A 17,497-nucleotide genomic window follows, 5' to 3' on the forward strand; every position below is an offset into this window, starting at 1 on the left:
AAGTGATGTGCTGGGATCTGAATGGAGTCTATTAGGCTTGCTCTCCACCACTCCTCCTCCGTAGGGCCCAAGGCAGAGCCCACAGGTGAAATGTTTACTGTGTGTGCCTCGGGCTTTTGTCTATGCCCCCAATGGGCTGGGCTTGGGAAAGGGCTCTAGCTGACCCCTGAGGGCGAGCTGGTGTGTCAGTGGCCCAGCTGGTGTGTCAGTGGCCGCCCTCTCTTACGGGACCTTTGGCTCGGCTCTCGGCTCTTGACACTGCCCTGCAACGCCACCTTCCTCCCTGCTACACGCGCGTCAAGCCTCAGACAGCAAGGCTCACGGGGCTGCACCACACCCTCCCTCAAACCCGCAGTTCCCTGACTCCCTCCCCAGCCCTCCCACCTGAAGCCCACACATGGGCGTCGCCTCAGCTCAGCTCATCTTAAAAAGTTATAATGAATAGAAATTAGCAGCTGCTGAGTGACAGCCCCCTCCTGGCTCTCCTGCCTCCCCCAGCCTTCTCTCTGTGGGAAGGGAGATCTAGCAGTTAGGCCCTTTATGCCCACACCCCCACCTCAGAAGAAGGCAGAAACTGACTCACTGGAGTCCCATTGTTCCCGGTTTCCCTGGTGGGTGGTGACATTTGGATCACCCTGGTTATGTGAAGCTGTTTTCGGCCTGGCACCCTCCCAGGGCAAGCTTGCTGCTTCCCAGGAGGTGTGACCCCAGAGCGCAGCCCCCTGGGGCAGGGGCCTTGCTTCCCCGATGCATGAACTAACACACACCTGTCGCATGTTTGTGGGCCTCTTGTGCCGTGGGGTGGCTGAGCACGTACGTTGACTTGGCCGGGTTATACCCAAAGGGACCAGTTATGTTTTAAGGAAAGGAGCAAGTAGAAGTGAAAGTTACCTGCAGCTATTTGGAGATGGGTGATGGGATGGAATTAGGGGGATGGTGGAGGAGGGTGGAATTTAAGCCCAGCCCAGGCTCATGGATAGACATCTTGGATTCCTCTGGCCCCGAGCTGCTCTGAAACCAAGCCCTTGGGCTCAGCACTGCTCTGTCGCTTCCCCCCTGTGGCAGTGGTTGCGGGATGCTCTGGGAGGAGCAGAAAGCATCTCCGTTGCACGAGGGAGCTGTTGTCAGCTCCACAGTGAGCAAAGGCTGGAGTCGCAATATTGTATCTACCAGCTCAGCCTTCCCCTCTGCAGCCCTCCTGAGTGCCCTGCTCCCCGAATGCAGGAAGTCAGTTGATGGGCCATCGGGTGGTTTGGAAAAGAGAGAAGGCCAGACTGAGCACTGCACCCCTGCTTGAAGAGGGAGACGTGGGCCTCACCAGACCCCTCCACACTGCCCGGCAACTGGTGTATTTCAGACCCGATGCCCTCAGCCCATCATCACCCTTGACCCCAGGACCAGCAAGAACAAAACCACATAAAGCCTGTTTCTTCCCCCAGCCACCAGCACAGTTCCTCTTGTCTGCCAGCAAGACAGGAGTGATCCTGAAACCCTATACAACACCACCGGGGAGGATTGGATTCACTGCGGGGAGAGTGGGCGCCGAGCCAAAAGCTTGCCAGTCAATACAGAGCTGGCAGGAGAAGGGCCAGGGAAGGGAGGACCTAGTCAGACTCAGCATGAACCGACTTTGGGTAGAATGGGGGCAGGGGCAGAGTGATGGCTTAGCTTCCCATCTGGTGATGGGGACCGGTGAGAATTCAGAACACGAACGCATCCATAGCAGAGGCAAGGGGAGGGGCCTGCCACCCTGGGCTCACCCAGCAGGAATTAGTTTATACACCAAATTGTTTGTGACAACGCTGCGCAGGAGACACTGGCTTGTGGGGAGGAAAGCTTTTGGAACAATTTGGTTAAAATGTTCAAATTGCCAGCCCAGACTCTTGCCCTTGGGAGGGGGCTAGCTGCCTGCTGTTGGCTCTACAGCTGTGCGGATAGAAGCCACAAAGGAGACTGGCTGAAGAACACCCAGCCAGGGGCAAGGGTATCTTATGGCTCCGTGGAACTGACCCCCGCTACCTGTGCCACTTACCCAGCACCTGGATGGAGCAGTGTTGGAACCTGGCGGGCACAAGGACATAGGGATGGGAGACGCGACCCTACTCTAAGGAGAGACGTGGGGGGAATCGAAAGGAATTCGGGCCGGCCCCTACCTGACAGCGCCCCATTGGCATCTGGGTCCCAGTCCTGGCATCTGCCTTGCCCCCCAACTGCCCCCAAAATAACCACACTGCCTTTTCACAAAATCAGTCCTTCCCGTGCCCAAGAGCAGACCTTAGCACTGGGTGCCCAGAAATTCTATCTCAAACATGAAAATAAAACCAGGCTCCCACTAATTTAGAATTCAAACAACCCAAAAGCTAAAATAACCCCAATTTTTTCTATGGTGCACAGTCATCATTGAGCTTTATGATTTCGTCCCTGAGACACCCTAGAGTCCTTAAGTGCCTTTGGCCCATCAAAGTAAGACTCATTTATGTTCAGTCTAGTTTGTATTAAATGTGTTTTGTGCTATTCTGATTCCTTTAAAAATGGTAATTCATTCATGAGAAATATGATAACTATTAACCAGACTGCCCCATTCCTGAACCATTTTGCATAATTGAACATGTAGTCTGTCAGGCTCTTCCTTCTCCCCAGGGAGGGGGGGGGGAGAGAGAGAGAGAGAGAGAGAGAGAGAGAGAGAGAGAGAGAGAGAGAAACCTATCTTTACACACCCCCTGGGCTTTCACCATGGGCCTGTGGGGAGCATTCAGGTTTGGTCTTGTTTCCTCTTCGGGTCACCCAATCCAGTGGCCGGGTGGAGTCAGCAAAAGCTTTGAGGTCTAAGAGTCCAAGTTCAAATGTACATACTGGCTATATGACCTTGAGCAAGATGCTTCTTTGAACCAGCTTCCTGGTGACCTTTCATTGGGCTCTTGTGAAGAATAAGACGCATATCCAGACTGCCTAGGACGATGTCTCACACGCTGGAAGTACTCAATAGCCAAACCCTTTCTTCACAACACAGATGGAAAAGTGAAGGATTTGATTCTTTCTCTCAGAAGCCTGCTTCTTCCTCTTCGGGTTTAGGGTAGAACTTCAAAGGGGCTATAAACAAGGTTCCCCGCCTCAGATTCTTAAAGCAGAATTGTGGACAGAGGGGTCACCGAATTCCTGTTTATGCCAGTGGAAGCTCTCTAGGATCCGGAAGCAGAGCTGTGTCCCTGGGAGCACTGGACGGGGACTCTCTGAGTGCTGGACACTGGTAGGGGTGGAGCTTCTCTGTGCTGCATTTTGTTCAAGAGTGTTGAAATTATGGTGCACTTGAACCGGCAGAGGCAGCAGCGGTGGGAGGGGCAGGGGAAGGTGGCTCTCAGGCTTTGGGAAAGAAAGAAAAAAAAAAGAAGATGACTGGAGCAGAAGGTTCCATCCTTGCTGAATGCCATGAGCCTGCTCCATCCAGGGGATGATGTTTCTTCACATCCTGGTGGGAGGAAGCTGAAGGTTCCCAGTGGCCTGATGAAAACTCTAGAGGGCTGGGTTATGATACCAAGAAAGGGATAACTATGCCACCCTGAAATGGATGTCTTGCCAGTTCCTACATCCTGAGTCTCCTATCCTTTTGGTGAATAGATGATGCCACGGTCAAGGGCAGAAATTCTCACAGGCCTTAGGAAAGCCTAAGGAGAAAGTGTTAAGGTCTGGTAGTATTCCGTGGGGAAGGCTCCTCCTTCTCAGAAGGAATCGTGTTAGGAATGAGGTTCCCTTAGGTTGTAGCCATATAATCACCAGACTGCCATTCTCCAAGTCAGCCTGGTCCATGGACCACCTCCATCAGAATCTTCTGGGGAGGAGTTGAAAATGGGGAATTCCTCGGTTCCACCCAAAAGCTAGCAAATCAAAATTTCTCCAGGGAAGGATGCAGGAGTCCTTATAACACACTTGGGTTTGAGACCCACTGCTCTACAGTGTTTGCTTTCCTGGGAATTTCAAAAGGTTTCAGAATCAAAACAATGTGCTCCTTTCTCTTACTACTCTGAGTGTCTTCTGGGGAAGATGGAATTGCTTCTCAAACAAGATAGGATTGAATTTACTTCTCAATTTGTGGCTTTTAGGGACTGCTATGACAGGGCTTTGGGAGCCTCCCAGACCCAAAGGCTTTGGTGCCGCGAGTTAAGAGCATTGTTCGTCTGTGACCTTGTTCCTCTCTCCCTGCAGCCCCACCAGTTACTGGAAGTCCCCTTGCCCCTGACCGGTCAGATGATGAACACGACCCTCTGGACAGCACCTCCAGGCCAAGATATTCCCATAACTATCTGAGTGACAGCGACACAGAGGCCAAGCCGACAGAGACCAATGCATAGCCCAGGGGAGTGGTCTGAACCTCTGGCACCCAAAGGCTACTGCCACAGCGCCTCTCCCAGGAAATGATGGGGCACAGGTCTCCCCCCACCTGACTGCTGATCTGCATGGGAAACACCCGACCCAAGGGGGGTTGGGGGGCTTTCCAAATTGTGGGTGTCTGACATCTCCACATGGAAGAGGTGGGGGGAAGAGGAGTTTCTGAAAAGAGAACTTAATGCTCCTTCTGCCTCCAAAATGCCACACTTTTGGTTTCGACCTTGGGCCGCACTGTGGGCAGTGGCAGGTGGCTTGGCACTGCATGGAGCCAGCAAGCTGACCTCCATCTCAGCCCCCTGCTCAGGGACGGTGGACAGATTGCCTGCTGGGACACTCTAGGTTGCTGGGTCCATGGGGAGGAATTGGGGGCAGGAACAGCAATTCCTTCCCCGCCCCCAGGCTTGGGGTGAGGGCTTTCTCTTCTCAGTGCCTGCTGTCTTTTTACTTTTAATTTAAATACCCACCCTCTCCATCACAGCTGCATCCCTGAGAGTGGGAGGGGGCTGTGGTGGCAGCTGGGGTTTCCAGGAATGACTGACTAGGGGAATCTCATCTCCCGCTTCGCTCCTCAGAGAGCAGTCCTTTCTCTGTGCAGCTGAGAGACCGGTGAGCGGAGCTGGGTCCAGATTCTTGTCAGCATGGGGAGCGGCTCTCAGGTGCTTCTGGGTTTGGGTTGAGCAAGCCTACACAGACAGGGGTGCATATGTACCATCTGGCACTTTCAGCCCCCACCCCCTTCGTCTCAGTGTGTTAAGTGCAATGACCTATTAAGACTAAACCCATTCCACCTATGCCGATAAGTTCGGGGCTTATCCAAGCACTGCCTCCTTGACCCTCTGTCCAAGTTGCCTGGACCGTAGGCCCAACTTGAGAGGGAAGGCCTTGGGTTGGGAGCTTGTGATCAGAAAAACTCAAGATGGGGGTTTGGGTCAGTACTGATGTGCATTAGACACGAGTCCTCACCCTGTGTCCTGAGCCTGAGTCTTTTTCTTCTTCAATTGCCCTGCCCCCACACACTTCCCCGAGACAAGACAACACGTGGCCGGACAGTCCCAGCCCCACCCTAAAGGTCATCCCACCAATAATACCAGACTTGGGGACCCAAGGGCAGTGCCTGGTGCAGCTCCCATCTGCTGTCCCCCTCACCTTCTCTCCCGCAATTGGTTTGTACTCATTGGGCTGTGCTCTCTCTTCCCTGTTTACCTGATGTATGGAAATAAACGTCCTTCTCCTCCTGGCTCTGCCTGTTACTTCAGGCTCAGGTGAAGTCCTAGATGGTCAGTGGGGAGCAGAGGCAGGGTTCTGGTAAGGACCTGGGGAAGCGGCCGGGTCTCTGGCCTACTCCCACGCCAGATCAGTGCCACAAAGAAAGTTCTGCAGGTCACCTGGGGGCAAGCAAAGGTAGAATGAGAAGATTGGTCAAGGGAGACAAACCCCACCTTTTATTTAAGAGCTTGTGGATTGCAATCAGGCAGAGCCATTCATGGCTCATCCTACACTGGCCTCCACTCAGAAATGTTGAGGTCCTCTGATTACTAAATCTCACCAATTACAGGGATCCTAGCTTCTCTCTCTCTTTTTTTTCAAGTCCTTCTAGAAAAAAATTTTAAGTTTAATTTTAGTCGTTCCAAATATGACTTTTGATCAAAACTTGCCAGAACTCTCTCTGGCCCCCAACCCCATTGGCCACAGGCCAACTTGAGTAGGCTGGGAGTTCTGGCTTCTCTGCCCTGCCCAGTCTCTGCCTTCATGACTCAGTCCACACTTGGTCTGCTCGCTGACAGCTACGAGGCAGCTCTTACAGAGGGTTAAAAACAAACGACGACTCCTCCTCCACCTTCTGTAATGTGACCAGTTATAATCCTGGCACACATAAAGTTTCTTTTACAGCTGGTCAGTCGGGCTCCCCTGGTTTGTACAGGTAGGCGGGGAAAGGGTATCAGACAGCCCTGAAGCCAAGGCTCTGGCGATGTCAGCCTCCCAGAAAGGGTCAAGAAAGGGAAGGAGGGAGGAAAGTCCCCCAGAACGAGTGGGACAGAAGTATAATATGGATCCATCTTGAATGAAAAAGACTACCCCTCTCCACTGTCCCTGCAAGGTCGAATAGAAAAGGTAATAAAAGTAAAGTTACTTTTTTTTTATTTTTTATTTTATTTTACATTCATTTATTTTTAATAGAGACAGAACACAAGTGGGGGAGGGGTAGAGAGAGAGGGAGATGCAGAATCAGAAACAGGCTCCAGGCTCCGAGCTGTCAGCACAGAGCCCGACGCGGGGCTCGAACTCACAAACCGTGAGATCATGACCTGAGCCGAAGTTGGACCCCCAACCGACTGAGCCACCCAGGCGCCCCTACTTTTTTTTTTTAAACTGCTGGCTCCTCATGTTCATCTTTTACTCATGCTCTCAAATAGATGGGTGCATTTTCTATTTCTCCCAGGAACGGGTGACAGAGTCCCTCCCATCTGCAGACAAGATCCCAACTCTGTTGACCTGCGCTGACTCAGGCCTCAGGTTAACTGGAAAGTCCAACATCATTGTCGAATTGTCTGACCTGGGGCTTCAATTCAGAAAGCTTATATTATTAATTATTCATTCACTCAACATTCAGATATTTCATAACTGCCTGCCATGGCCTAGGTAGGCACTGTTCTAAGTGCTGGGGACAGATGAGTTTTCTTCCTTCATAAGGCAGATATTCTAGTGGAGGAGTTAGACATACAATATAGGTACTGCATCTACTAATATCTGCAAGCTTTGGGTGAGTAGAGAGGAGTAAATTATAGTGTTTGTCATCTAGGGGCTCATAGATTGGGACAGACCCATGTGGAAATAATTACGTGAGACATAAGAGAAGGACAAATAGGTTTGCTTTGGGAATATGATGGGGGAGGGGGTTGGAGAAGGATGGGAAGGCTTCTAAAAGGAGCTGGTATTTTGAGCTGGGGTTTGAAGAAAGGCTTCTACAGGTGTACCAGAAAAAAAAGAGCTTAAGCAAAGGCCCTGAGGCAGGGAAAGATAGGTGGTGGTAGGGATCTCCACAGGCCAAGGAAGCAGGAAATCGCCTCACATGACCAACACTTCAAGTTGCAGCAAAGCCCCTTGGCCAGGGTGCTGGGCTCCAAGAAGGAAAGGAGCGATTCCCTCAGCACCATCTCCCCAGGGGAGTCCAAGAGATTGTAGGGCCATCAAAGGCCAATCATTTTGGGTGTGCCTTCAGAGCTCCATAAGTTCCGCCCTCACCTGTACACTCAGGGCACCTCTGGTCCCTAAGATGTAAATGATTCTAGAAAAAAAGGCTGCAAATCTGTCCCTGTGCCAGGCTCAAAGCTGCCTCCATAGAATCTCCTGTCTAACGAGAGGCATGGGTGGGGCCCAAAGCCTTGTGAGGCTCCCCAAGGTGCCCAGTCAATGCCCAGAGACAACAGGGGCCCACAGTGACTCCTGAACTACTTCCTTTTGTCCTGTGTCCTCTTGGCAGATTATCCCAGTTGTCCCCCCACCATGCCCCACCCCCATGCCTGGTGGCACAGACACTTAGCGATTTGCTCCTTAATTGTCCCCCAGCTAGGCTGCGCAGATGCCGCTCTTTAATCTCTCCTGATAAATGAATCGCGCCGCTCCTTTAATCATATGTTCATATCCAAGCCAATTTGAATCAATTTGGCAGTGAGCGTGTTGCAAGAGATGCCATGACTGCTGCTTTCCCCTCAGGGCCCCCGAGCCAGCGCGTCTGCTGTCCTCATCCTCAGCAAAGAGCCCAGGGGGCCAATCCCAGGAAAGGATCTCCTACCTGAATAGTGAGGACTTTTCAAAGTCAATCATTCATTCCTGTCCTCCATGCTGGGCCCTTCGGGACTAGAGGGAGTTGAGTTCCAAAGCCCTCAAAAGCGAGGGAGGGGTGTGGGTCCATAGCCTTCCTGGGTCACTGAATAAGGGGCCCCATTATCATCCCTGGGAGAAAGCACTGCCTTAAATCTAACCATAATCCTTCTGCTCCCCTTTCATTTCCTCTGAGCTAGTTCTCAGAGAAGCTGGAACACTTCCTCACCTTTCACGCAGCAACACATTCCAGACCGGCCTATGGTAATTTGTCCTTGCCTGCTGCTGCTGCTGCTACTGGCTGCCACCCCAATTCCTTTCATCTTTCCCCAGGAAGTATTCTATTCTAAATCCTCCAGCCTGGTGGGCAGTCCGGGATATGCTTGGTAATGCACCAAGTTCTGCTGCATTTAGGGCTGCTGCTTTTTCACCTACAGAGTGGTGTCCACGTGCCGGAGTGAAAACAAAACAAAAGGAGACAAGAACCTACTCCACGGAGAGCTTCTGCCGCTAGCACTGAGACCCTGGAGAAGGGGCAGTAATCTCTCGGACTCAGTTTTCCCATCTGTAAAACAAGGTGGTACCGCTGACAACCTTTTGGCTTCTCAATTCGGAGGGAGCCCCTCACTGCTGCCCACAGAACCTCCCACCCCCACCCCTTCATCACCCTCGGTAAGGAGCTGGAGGGCCCGGCTGGCGGCGCGAGTCGGGCAGCGCGATGCCGGTGCCGGGGGAGGGACGTCTTCTCCCAGCGCCAGTCGGTCTGGGGCCGGTTGCGTCCAGCAGCCCGGGTGCGCCTCCGCTTCCTCTCCGCATTTCTTCTCCCGTTTCCCCGCGGGCTCTGCCGGTCCCGGCAGACGCCCTCCCAATCGTGGAGAGCCCGCCTGTATTAGCATATTCATATCTCATTTGCATGACCCGGGCCTCCGGAGCGCCTCGCCTCCGACTCCGACTCCGCCCCCGCCCGAAGGGTCTTCCCGCACCTCCGGAAGCCACTACGCTCAAAAGGTTCTCAAGCAGTTGACTGGGCGGAGCCCGTGGGCCTTGCCCTTCAACGATTCCCTGGGCGCGAGCCCTGGTCTCGGAGCTCAGCAGACCGACAATACTGTTTCCCGCCTTTTCAGGGCTCTTGGAAGTCCCTGGCAGAAGCTGGGAACGAGGCTGCCCTTCCCGGCCTGTCAGGAGTGACCCGTGGGATGAGGAGGATGATAAAATTAACAATAGTTCCCATTTGCTGAGCACCTACTTACTATGTTCCCATTTGCTGAGCATTTCTAATCCTCTCCCCTTCATCACAACCCGGAAGTGTCCTCTCCGTGAGGCTCAAAGAGGTGATATGTGTCCTAGCAGCGTCCTCAGCTTGGTTCCAGCAACTGCCCTGGAGCCTCCGGGCTATTCTGGCCTTGTCAGAGGGTAAAAAGGGACATGTGAGAGTGCCGGGAAGCATTGTCCAGAACCTCATCTCTAAATCGCTGTGTGCCTGGTATTCACCAAGGCCTGGCCTAAGTAAGGAAACACTTCTTGGCATTTTGGGGGGAAATGTCAACCTTACATTTATGTTGCTCCTTAAAATTTTCAGAGCATCCTCCATACATTATCACATTTCTGCTTCATGCATATACTGTGCCAACAATATGAGTAACAGTTCCACATGGCCCGGAATGCATATATTAAGCTATATTCACCTCAGTCTAATTTCATTACAGCACGATGGAAAAATCCAGACCATTCTCTGGGATTTGATCTGGGAGGAGCGATTTCCAGAGCAATAGCCATTTTGGAGTTAACAAGGATGCTAGATTTGTTTAGACGGAATTTCACAGAGAAATTGAGTCTTTGTAGTGTAAACCCCAGTGATGGGTCATATACATGAGGGAGATTCCAAAAAGGATGTGTGCTTTGCGATTGAAGTCAGTGACATAAATCTCCCAGTGGAATACTTAAATGTCAGATAGAATTTGCTTTAGATATCAAAAGTCAGCTATGACAGTTTTACCAAAAGAGAGAGAGAGAGAAAACCTCAAAAAGGATATTAAGGTTCACACCATCCAGGCAAATTATATTTGAGGTGGCTTAAGAGTCAAAGAGTTTCCACAGTTTAATAAATTTTTATATGTTTTTGTGCCACATCTATGATCTGACTAGATTAGAGAAAGAAGCAAATGGATTTGAGGAAAAGAGGACGCTAGGGAATTTGAAAGCACAGAATCAGAAAAGAAGGAGTTTAAAACACACACCACACACACACACACACACAACACACACATTCTGGAACAACTAGAGGCAGCCAATAGCCTTAGAAACATTATGTCTTTGAAAGATAGGTCAATGACTGGTAAATAGGCAAAATACAAAATTGTGTGTGGTACAATAGGCCTCGTGGCTCATATTTAGTTCTGGGGACTGGCAAGTTGCAGTTGGAGGTTGGAACCCTTGCCTGAAGGCTGCTTCTGGCCCCCACAGGAATACTATCCTCTGGAGAGGAGGGAAGAGTGACCCTAGTGAGTGGCACTGCCCTGGAAGTTGCTTCACGAGAAGCACAGAACTCACGGCCTGCCTTGGAGGGTCCTAGAGCTCATCTGTGGAGGCTGTCTTTCCAGTGGGCCACATACTGAGCCAACTGGGCAAGATTTAACAGCAGAGAAGGAGCGTCTGTTCCCAGGAACCGGCAAAATAACCCTAGAGAACCAACTAGAAAGTGAGGCAGTCTTACAGCTCTATGAATGGGTTCTTAAGGGAACATGCACACGTGACAAAAGGACATGCGAAAGCACAGATGTTAGATAAACATTAGAAGGGACCTCAGGGCGCCTGGATGGCTCAGTCGGTTAAGCATCCGACTCAGGTCACGATCTCACAGTTCGTGAGTTCCAGCCCCTTGTCAGGCTCTGTGCTGACAGCAGCGAGCCCAAAGCGGGACTGAACTCATGAACCACCACTCATGACCTGAGCTGAAGTTGAACGCTTAACCAAATGAGCCACCCAGTCTCCCCTCGGTTTTTTTCTTTTTTAAGTCAGTACAGATATATATCTGTGCCAAACACCAAAGAAAGCCCCAAATTGTCATATTAGTGTGATTTTAAGAGTAGCTTCTTTCCTGGCATTTCATAGATAGAAATAGTAGCCAAGGGGGGGGTGGGGGGTGGGGGGACCATGTGGCAAAGCTGCTTAGAAACTGCTTAGATCCCTTGCTCCGGGAAAGCCGTTTTTAAAGCAGCAGGCATCTCTTGGCACGGCTGAGTGTAGAAGCTGGAAAAGGAGCAGATTGGAGGGTGGAACTTGAACAGGGTATTTAGGGGAGAGGAAGTCAGGGGAGCATCTAGACCTGCCCTCCCGTGTAGCTGGGAGCCCTTCAGGAGACAGGTTGAGGCGAGGAGACTCTTGTACTCCTGTTGGTGAAGGGGGACTGGTGTGGCGGAATGGGTAAGGAGAAGCCAAGAGTCAAAAGGTCATTTAGGATATGCGTGTCACAGTTGTATACTTTTTTTTTTTTTTTTTTTTTAAGATCTCTGTGGTCGACATGGCTCAACGGCCAGACTTTGTGCCTGGCCGATCGATTTGTGCTTCTCATACCTGACCATCTAAGGTTTAGCCCCTTAAGGAAAAAGTATCTTTGCCGTTTCAGAGCATCAAGTGACCAGTGAGTTCTCTGAGAAAATGAGAAGGTATAGGTGTCAGAAGGGGATGTCTGGGGGTTCAGGCTTTGCAGAAGGTCCAGGAGGAGTAAGTCCCCTGGGGCGTCAGGGTGAGTTCTTCTCCCTCCCCACCCCACTCCTTGCTCCCCAGTAGAAATCAGCTACAAATCTCAGCTTGTTGGGAACAGATGGCCTTGGCTGACGAAATAAGCCACCGCAGGCTGCCTCCACCTGTTCTCGGGGCTGGAATAATCAGCTCGAGACAAACATCGGCGCTGAAATAACTCATGGCAGCGGGTGAGCGAAGGCACAGATTCCAAAAATCTCTTAATAGACCCCCTCCAAGTCTCTCCCCTCCCCAGCCCCTAGAGGCCATCAGGGGAAGGTAATGGAGGGAGAAGACAGATCGAGAGCCCCAAACTGAGCCTGATGCCGTGCTGGTGGTGCCTGCAGGGTGGGGGGAGGGACTGGGGGGGGGCGGGCTAAGTTCAGTATGGGAGGGGTCACGGAGTGGGGTGGGGGCATCGTACCCCTCCGCTGGCCGGGAGTTATTTCACAAGAGCACGTGGAGAACGTGGGAATGGTTTGCTCTGTGTCAGGGACAAATGTGAGGAGATCCCACCAGTGGATAGCAGAAAACTGAAAATTTGGATTCATTTGAATTGTTTATTAAAGGAGTGATATGCAAATGAAACCAAGCTTCTGCGAAACTCTCAGCAGCTCAGGACAGCTCTGCGCCGGGGTGGGTGCCTGGGTGCCCATACTTGTGTGGATTTGTGTTGCCTTCCCTCACCTCCTGATGAAGTCAGCTGGGCTAATGTTCCCTGGCATGGGCAGATGAGCCCGTCAGGGGAGTGACAGCACAGGGAAGCAGTGGTGATGGCAGTTAAGAAAGGCGGGTGCCTGGGGAAGAGGGGTGCCTGCTGAGATGGGGTCCAGCTCCTGTGGAATCAGGAGAGGTGGGGATTGAGAAAGAGGAGCGAAGCTGGCTTCTTGCTCTGGGTGTCTCGGCACCCAGTGACCCTCCGTCCAGTGACCACTCCCAACGCCCTGCACTTGGTGCACAGAGCATGGGACTGAGTCCCCAGAGACTGTGCTGGCTGGGGAAGAAGGCTTGGACGCCCTCCCATCCCCAACTGCATCTCTAACTGTTATGTATCATTCCCAACCCCCTCCCCAAGTGGTTTCTGCAGCTCTGCCTGCAGTCAGGACCCTCACCTATCATTTAGGGTCCCACAAACCTGCTCTGCTTGAAGCCAATTGTATTCACAGAGGTGCCATGGTGACCCCTTTTCTGCTGAGTGCCTGGCTCTGTGGTTCTCACCCTGCTGCATATTAGAAACACTCAAGGAACTCTGTTTACTGTTTTGTATACAAAAAGTGAAAAGAATAATACAACGAACTTCTCTATCAAGCAGCTTCAGCAGTCATCAACACTGGGGCACCTGAGTGGCTCAGTCGGTTAAGGGACCAGCTCTTGATTCTGCTGAGGTCATGGGATTTGTGGGTTCCAGCCCCACATCGAGCTCTGAGCTGGCAGTGCTGAGCCTGCTTGAGATTCTCTCTCTCCCTCTCTCTGCCCCCCCCCCACTCATGCTTCTCTCTCTCTCCTCTCTCTCTCTCTCTCTCTCTCTCTCTCCCCCCCTCGGAAAATAAACTTAAAACAAATTAAAAACAAAACAGTTATCAACACTGAGCAAATCTTGCGTCATCTACACCCCCACCCACTTTCCCATTCCCTCTACTGGATTATTTTGAAGTAGACCCCAGACATACCACTTTCTCAAGAAATACCTTAGTGTATATCCCTCAAAGAAAAGACAAAGATACTTTAAAAATGTAATCACAATACTCATATCACACCTAAATACATTATCAATAAGTCCTTAATGCCAAATATCCAATGTTTAGATTTCTCTGATTTTATTTTATATATTAATAATTTAAATAACTGTATATATATAAAATTTAAAAATGTGTTCCAATCAGGATTGAAACAACACTGAGGAGCCTTTGAAAAAATACTGTGCTTAAGGGCTTTCTCATTCAGGGATTCCAATTTAATTGGTCTTGGGTGGATCCCAAGCATCATATTTTTTAAAGCTCCCTGGGTAGTTTTAATGTGCAGCCAGGGTTGAGAAATGCTTTACCTTTCCCCCTACCAGTTTCCTGCCAACTCCTCCTTGTCTAGGCTTTTAATACCTCTCCCAGCCTCCAGCCGGTAGACCCGGCAGGTCCCAGAGCACTTGGCACTAACATGCCCTCCCGGGACACACTGAAGGCTGCGCGTCTTCTCCAGCCTTCTCCTCCAGGTGGGCTCGAACTCTGTGGGCGGGAGGCTTCCTTGTCCCTACAAATCCACATACCATGTGTGTCTGTGTCTGTCTTGTTCTCCCCTAATAATGCCTGAGGCCTGTTCTTACCTTGCAAGCATAGCAGGTTTGTGTGTGTGTGTGTGTGTGTGTGTGTGTGTGTGTGTGAGAGAAAATATCAAAATTCCTGCCTCAGGAAAAAGTGAGAGCTTTCCTGGGGGCTGTACTCATCATTTGGCTGCTCAAGTGGCTCAACATTGCAATGGAGCTGAGCGAGGGGCCTGCGGGGGGCTTGGCAGCAGGTGCGAGGGAAACCGGGGATTGAATGGGACTTGAACCCAGCACCTTTTGGGGAATCTTAAGAAACTTTTCGTCCCTGAAGATGTTGGCCCCAGGAGCCATTTAGAGAATTATGCCCAGGTCCCTAGCTCCCAGCCGTCTGCCTGCCTTCCCGTGGCTGCTGCTTCTGTCCCCTTCCCCTCAACTCCACCTGCCTTTTGGCCACGTTTCTCCCTCCTGCGTCCCCCACTCCATGCCTCACTGAATGTTGGTGAAACAAATCTAGTCTAAAATAATGAGCAATCAGCTACCCTGATGCTTGGGGCAGGCTGGGCAGGGGCTGGGGGGAAGGGGTAGGGAGCTGAATCATTTATAAAGCTTAATAAAGATGCAGATGAGCATGCTGGGCTCATTCATTATTCAAAGTTATGTAAATGCCACTGGGCCCTGCCCGTTAGAAGCCCGCCCCTTGTCTCTGCTGCTTCTCCCTGCCCTACAGACTCAGCCCACCTTGTGCCTTGCCTTGCTGGCCCAGGTGCTTACATTTGCCCTGCCATCGGCCCGCATCCAGAAACCCATTTTAGACCCTACCTCAAGGGTAATAAAAACCTTAGATCTCCTCTCTAGCCGGAAGTCTCCCAGAGGTTTCTGGGGAGGCCCTAGCCTTCAGGAAAACCTATACAGGCTCAGATAGATGGGCCTCTCATTGTTAAAGATGTCCAAGGAAAGGATACCACAAGAGTGTTTCTGTACATGTTTTAATGTCTCACAAATCTACTTAGCGGGATGGATTTCCTGACGTCTAACCTAAATCCCTCCTGCTGTACTGGAAGCCCGCCGTCGAAGTAAAATATCCGTGCTTGTCCAGGTGGCTCAGTTGGTTAAGAGTCCAACTCTTGATTTTGGCTCAGGTCACGATCTCACGGGTCGTGCGTTCGAGCCCCGCATCGGGCTCTGCGCTGACTGTGTGGAGCCTGCTGGGAATTCTCTCTCTCCCTCTCTGTCTCTGCCCTTCCCCTGCTCATGCTCTCTCTCTTTCTCTCTCTCTCAAAATAAATAAATAAACTTTAAAAATAAAAGAAATAAAATATCCAGTAGCCAAATTCTCTTTAATCACCTTTCTGAGAAGTAAAACTCAAGTTGTCAAGTGACTCCTGCTTACTGTCTCCAGACTAACTCATCCTCATCGCCTCCTTTCACCTTTGTAGACAGTTGAACCTCCTCCTTCCGAGTTACACTCACACTCCTTAAGCTCGTAAGCCTGTCCTGGGGCACCAAACTCTGGGAAGGGTTTAACTAGTACTACCTACACTTTACCCCCTCTTTTCCACGTCACGATTACTGACTTGTGCTCCACAGCTGCCCAGGTCTTAGGACTCACATGACTTTCTGACTCTCCTCTCTCTGGGCCAGACCTTTCCCTCTTCCCCCGTCACCCCCGAGTTTTTCAGTTTGGTGAGGCTGAGAGAGGAAGAATTGGGTCAGAGTCACAATAGCATCGATTGCCTCCGCTTTCCCTTCTTTTCTGGACTGGCTTTCCTCCCTCCCCACCCCCAACCTATTTTTAGCCTGCCTCTGTTTTCCTTCGTCTGGTTGGCAACCATGCTGGCCTCTTTCTCTCCGCTGCCCTTATCTCTCCCTTGCAGCCTGTGCAGACCCTAGCGGCCTTTCCAGAGGTCTCTTATTGCCTGCCCGATTTATTGCGATTTCCTTCCATCTTGAAGATACGTAGGGTCTGCCTGAAGGGGCATGCCTGGCCACGCTGAGGCCGGAGGGAAGCAGGGAGATAATGTAGGTGGGTCGGTTTGGTAAATCCTTCCATGTTTCTGAAACCCTCAAGTTGTCCATCCCCACCCCCACCTTCAACAATGGTGTTTCCTCTCCTCTGTGCCCACGGACTCTTCATTGCCTACATCCCCTCCAGGACCCCATCCGAGCCCCAATACGAAGTGCTCGGATCCTCCCTCTTGGGCATTCTGGACCAGCTTCCTTTGGCTTTGGGGGTGGGCAGCACCCCTGGAGGTCCCCCGCCTGCCTTCTTGGTCTGCACATGACCAGTCTCTTCTTCTGCGGCTCCTTTTTCTCTCCACTCCTTCCTGACCTCATCCCTCCCACACACACCCCTTCCTACCCCCACACGCCCCCCGCCCCTCCTCACACTCCGTTTTTAGGACACACCAGCTCAAGGCAGGGTTGTCAGCAATCCCCCACTTGTCCTTTCTCAGCTCTTCTAGACATTGGTCCCTCCTTTACTGTCACCAGCAAGCTGAATAAGACGGGATATTTTGAAGGGGGATCTGCAGCTGGCTGGGGGAGGAGGGCGGCACTGAGCGAAGCAGAGGCAGAGGGAGCTGCGGGCAGCCATTGAATGAGAGGGAGAGGTTCCCAACACCCTTTCTCCCCAACTTTGCCAGCTGGGAGACAGCAGGATCTTACACGGATCTCTCTCTGTACCCCGTTTCTCTCTCTCTCAGCACAACACAATACCTCGTTTACAATTTACTGCATTCTCTTCTACACTATCCCACTAGGTGCATGGTGCCCTCCCCCCTCTTCCTGGGCTGCCTCAAATGCCTCTCCTCACTGAGTCCCAGGTGGACCGCCATCATCACCATCAAATCATCGCAAAGGGCAGCGTCCCCCAACCCGCCTCCGCCAGAGGTTCTCTATCTTCCCCTTCCTGCTCCGTCTTTTTCCAACGCACCCTGTCACCTTCTAAATTATGATAAAATTTACTCATGCGTACTGTTTATAGGTCTTCACATTGGACTGGGTGAACGCCACAAGAGCAGAGATTTCATGTTTTGTTCACAGATACATCCAGGATGCCTAGCACAGTCCCCGGCACATAGCAGAATTTCAATAAACGTGTATTGGGGCGCCTGGGTGGCTCAGTCGCCAAGCATCTGGCTTGGGCTCAGGTCATGATCTCATGGTTCGTTAGTTCGGTCCCACGTGGGGTGAGCTCAACCCCCGCTTCCGGTGAGCTCCACTTGTCTCTCCCTCTTTATTTCTCTCTCCCTCTGCCCCTCCTGGGATTCTCTCTCTGTCTCTGTCTCTCTCTCT

General features: G+C 51.5%; 2 protein-coding genes across 2 annotated transcripts in view; both read left to right on the plus strand.

The window, feature by feature from the left end:
- MYO18A (myosin XVIIIA) overlaps positions 1-4,443 on the plus strand; it is a 100,991-nt gene extending 96,548 nt beyond the window's left edge. The window contains 2 exon segments of the mRNA XM_030296695.1: positions 4,201-4,222; positions 4,224-4,443. Coding sequence (XP_030152555.1) covers positions 4,201-4,222; positions 4,224-4,346 — 145 coding nt within the window. The 3' untranslated portion in view covers positions 4,347-4,443.
- TIAF1 (TGFB1-induced anti-apoptotic factor 1) lies at positions 4,413-5,620 on the plus strand. The gene is given in 6 exon segments (XM_030296412.1): positions 4,413-4,423; positions 4,926-4,978; positions 4,981-5,051; positions 5,053-5,101; positions 5,104-5,174; positions 5,176-5,620. Coding segments are annotated over 6 exon segments (402 nt in total). The 3' UTR covers positions 5,323-5,620.
- The last annotated feature ends 11,877 nt before the right edge of the window (positions 5,621-17,497 follow it).

The sequence above is a fragment of the Lynx canadensis genome, chromosome E1, assembly GCF_007474595.2.
Source record: "Lynx canadensis isolate LIC74 chromosome E1, mLynCan4.pri.v2, whole genome shotgun sequence".
NCBI classification, from domain to species: domain Eukaryota; kingdom Metazoa; phylum Chordata; class Mammalia; order Carnivora; family Felidae; genus Lynx; species Lynx canadensis.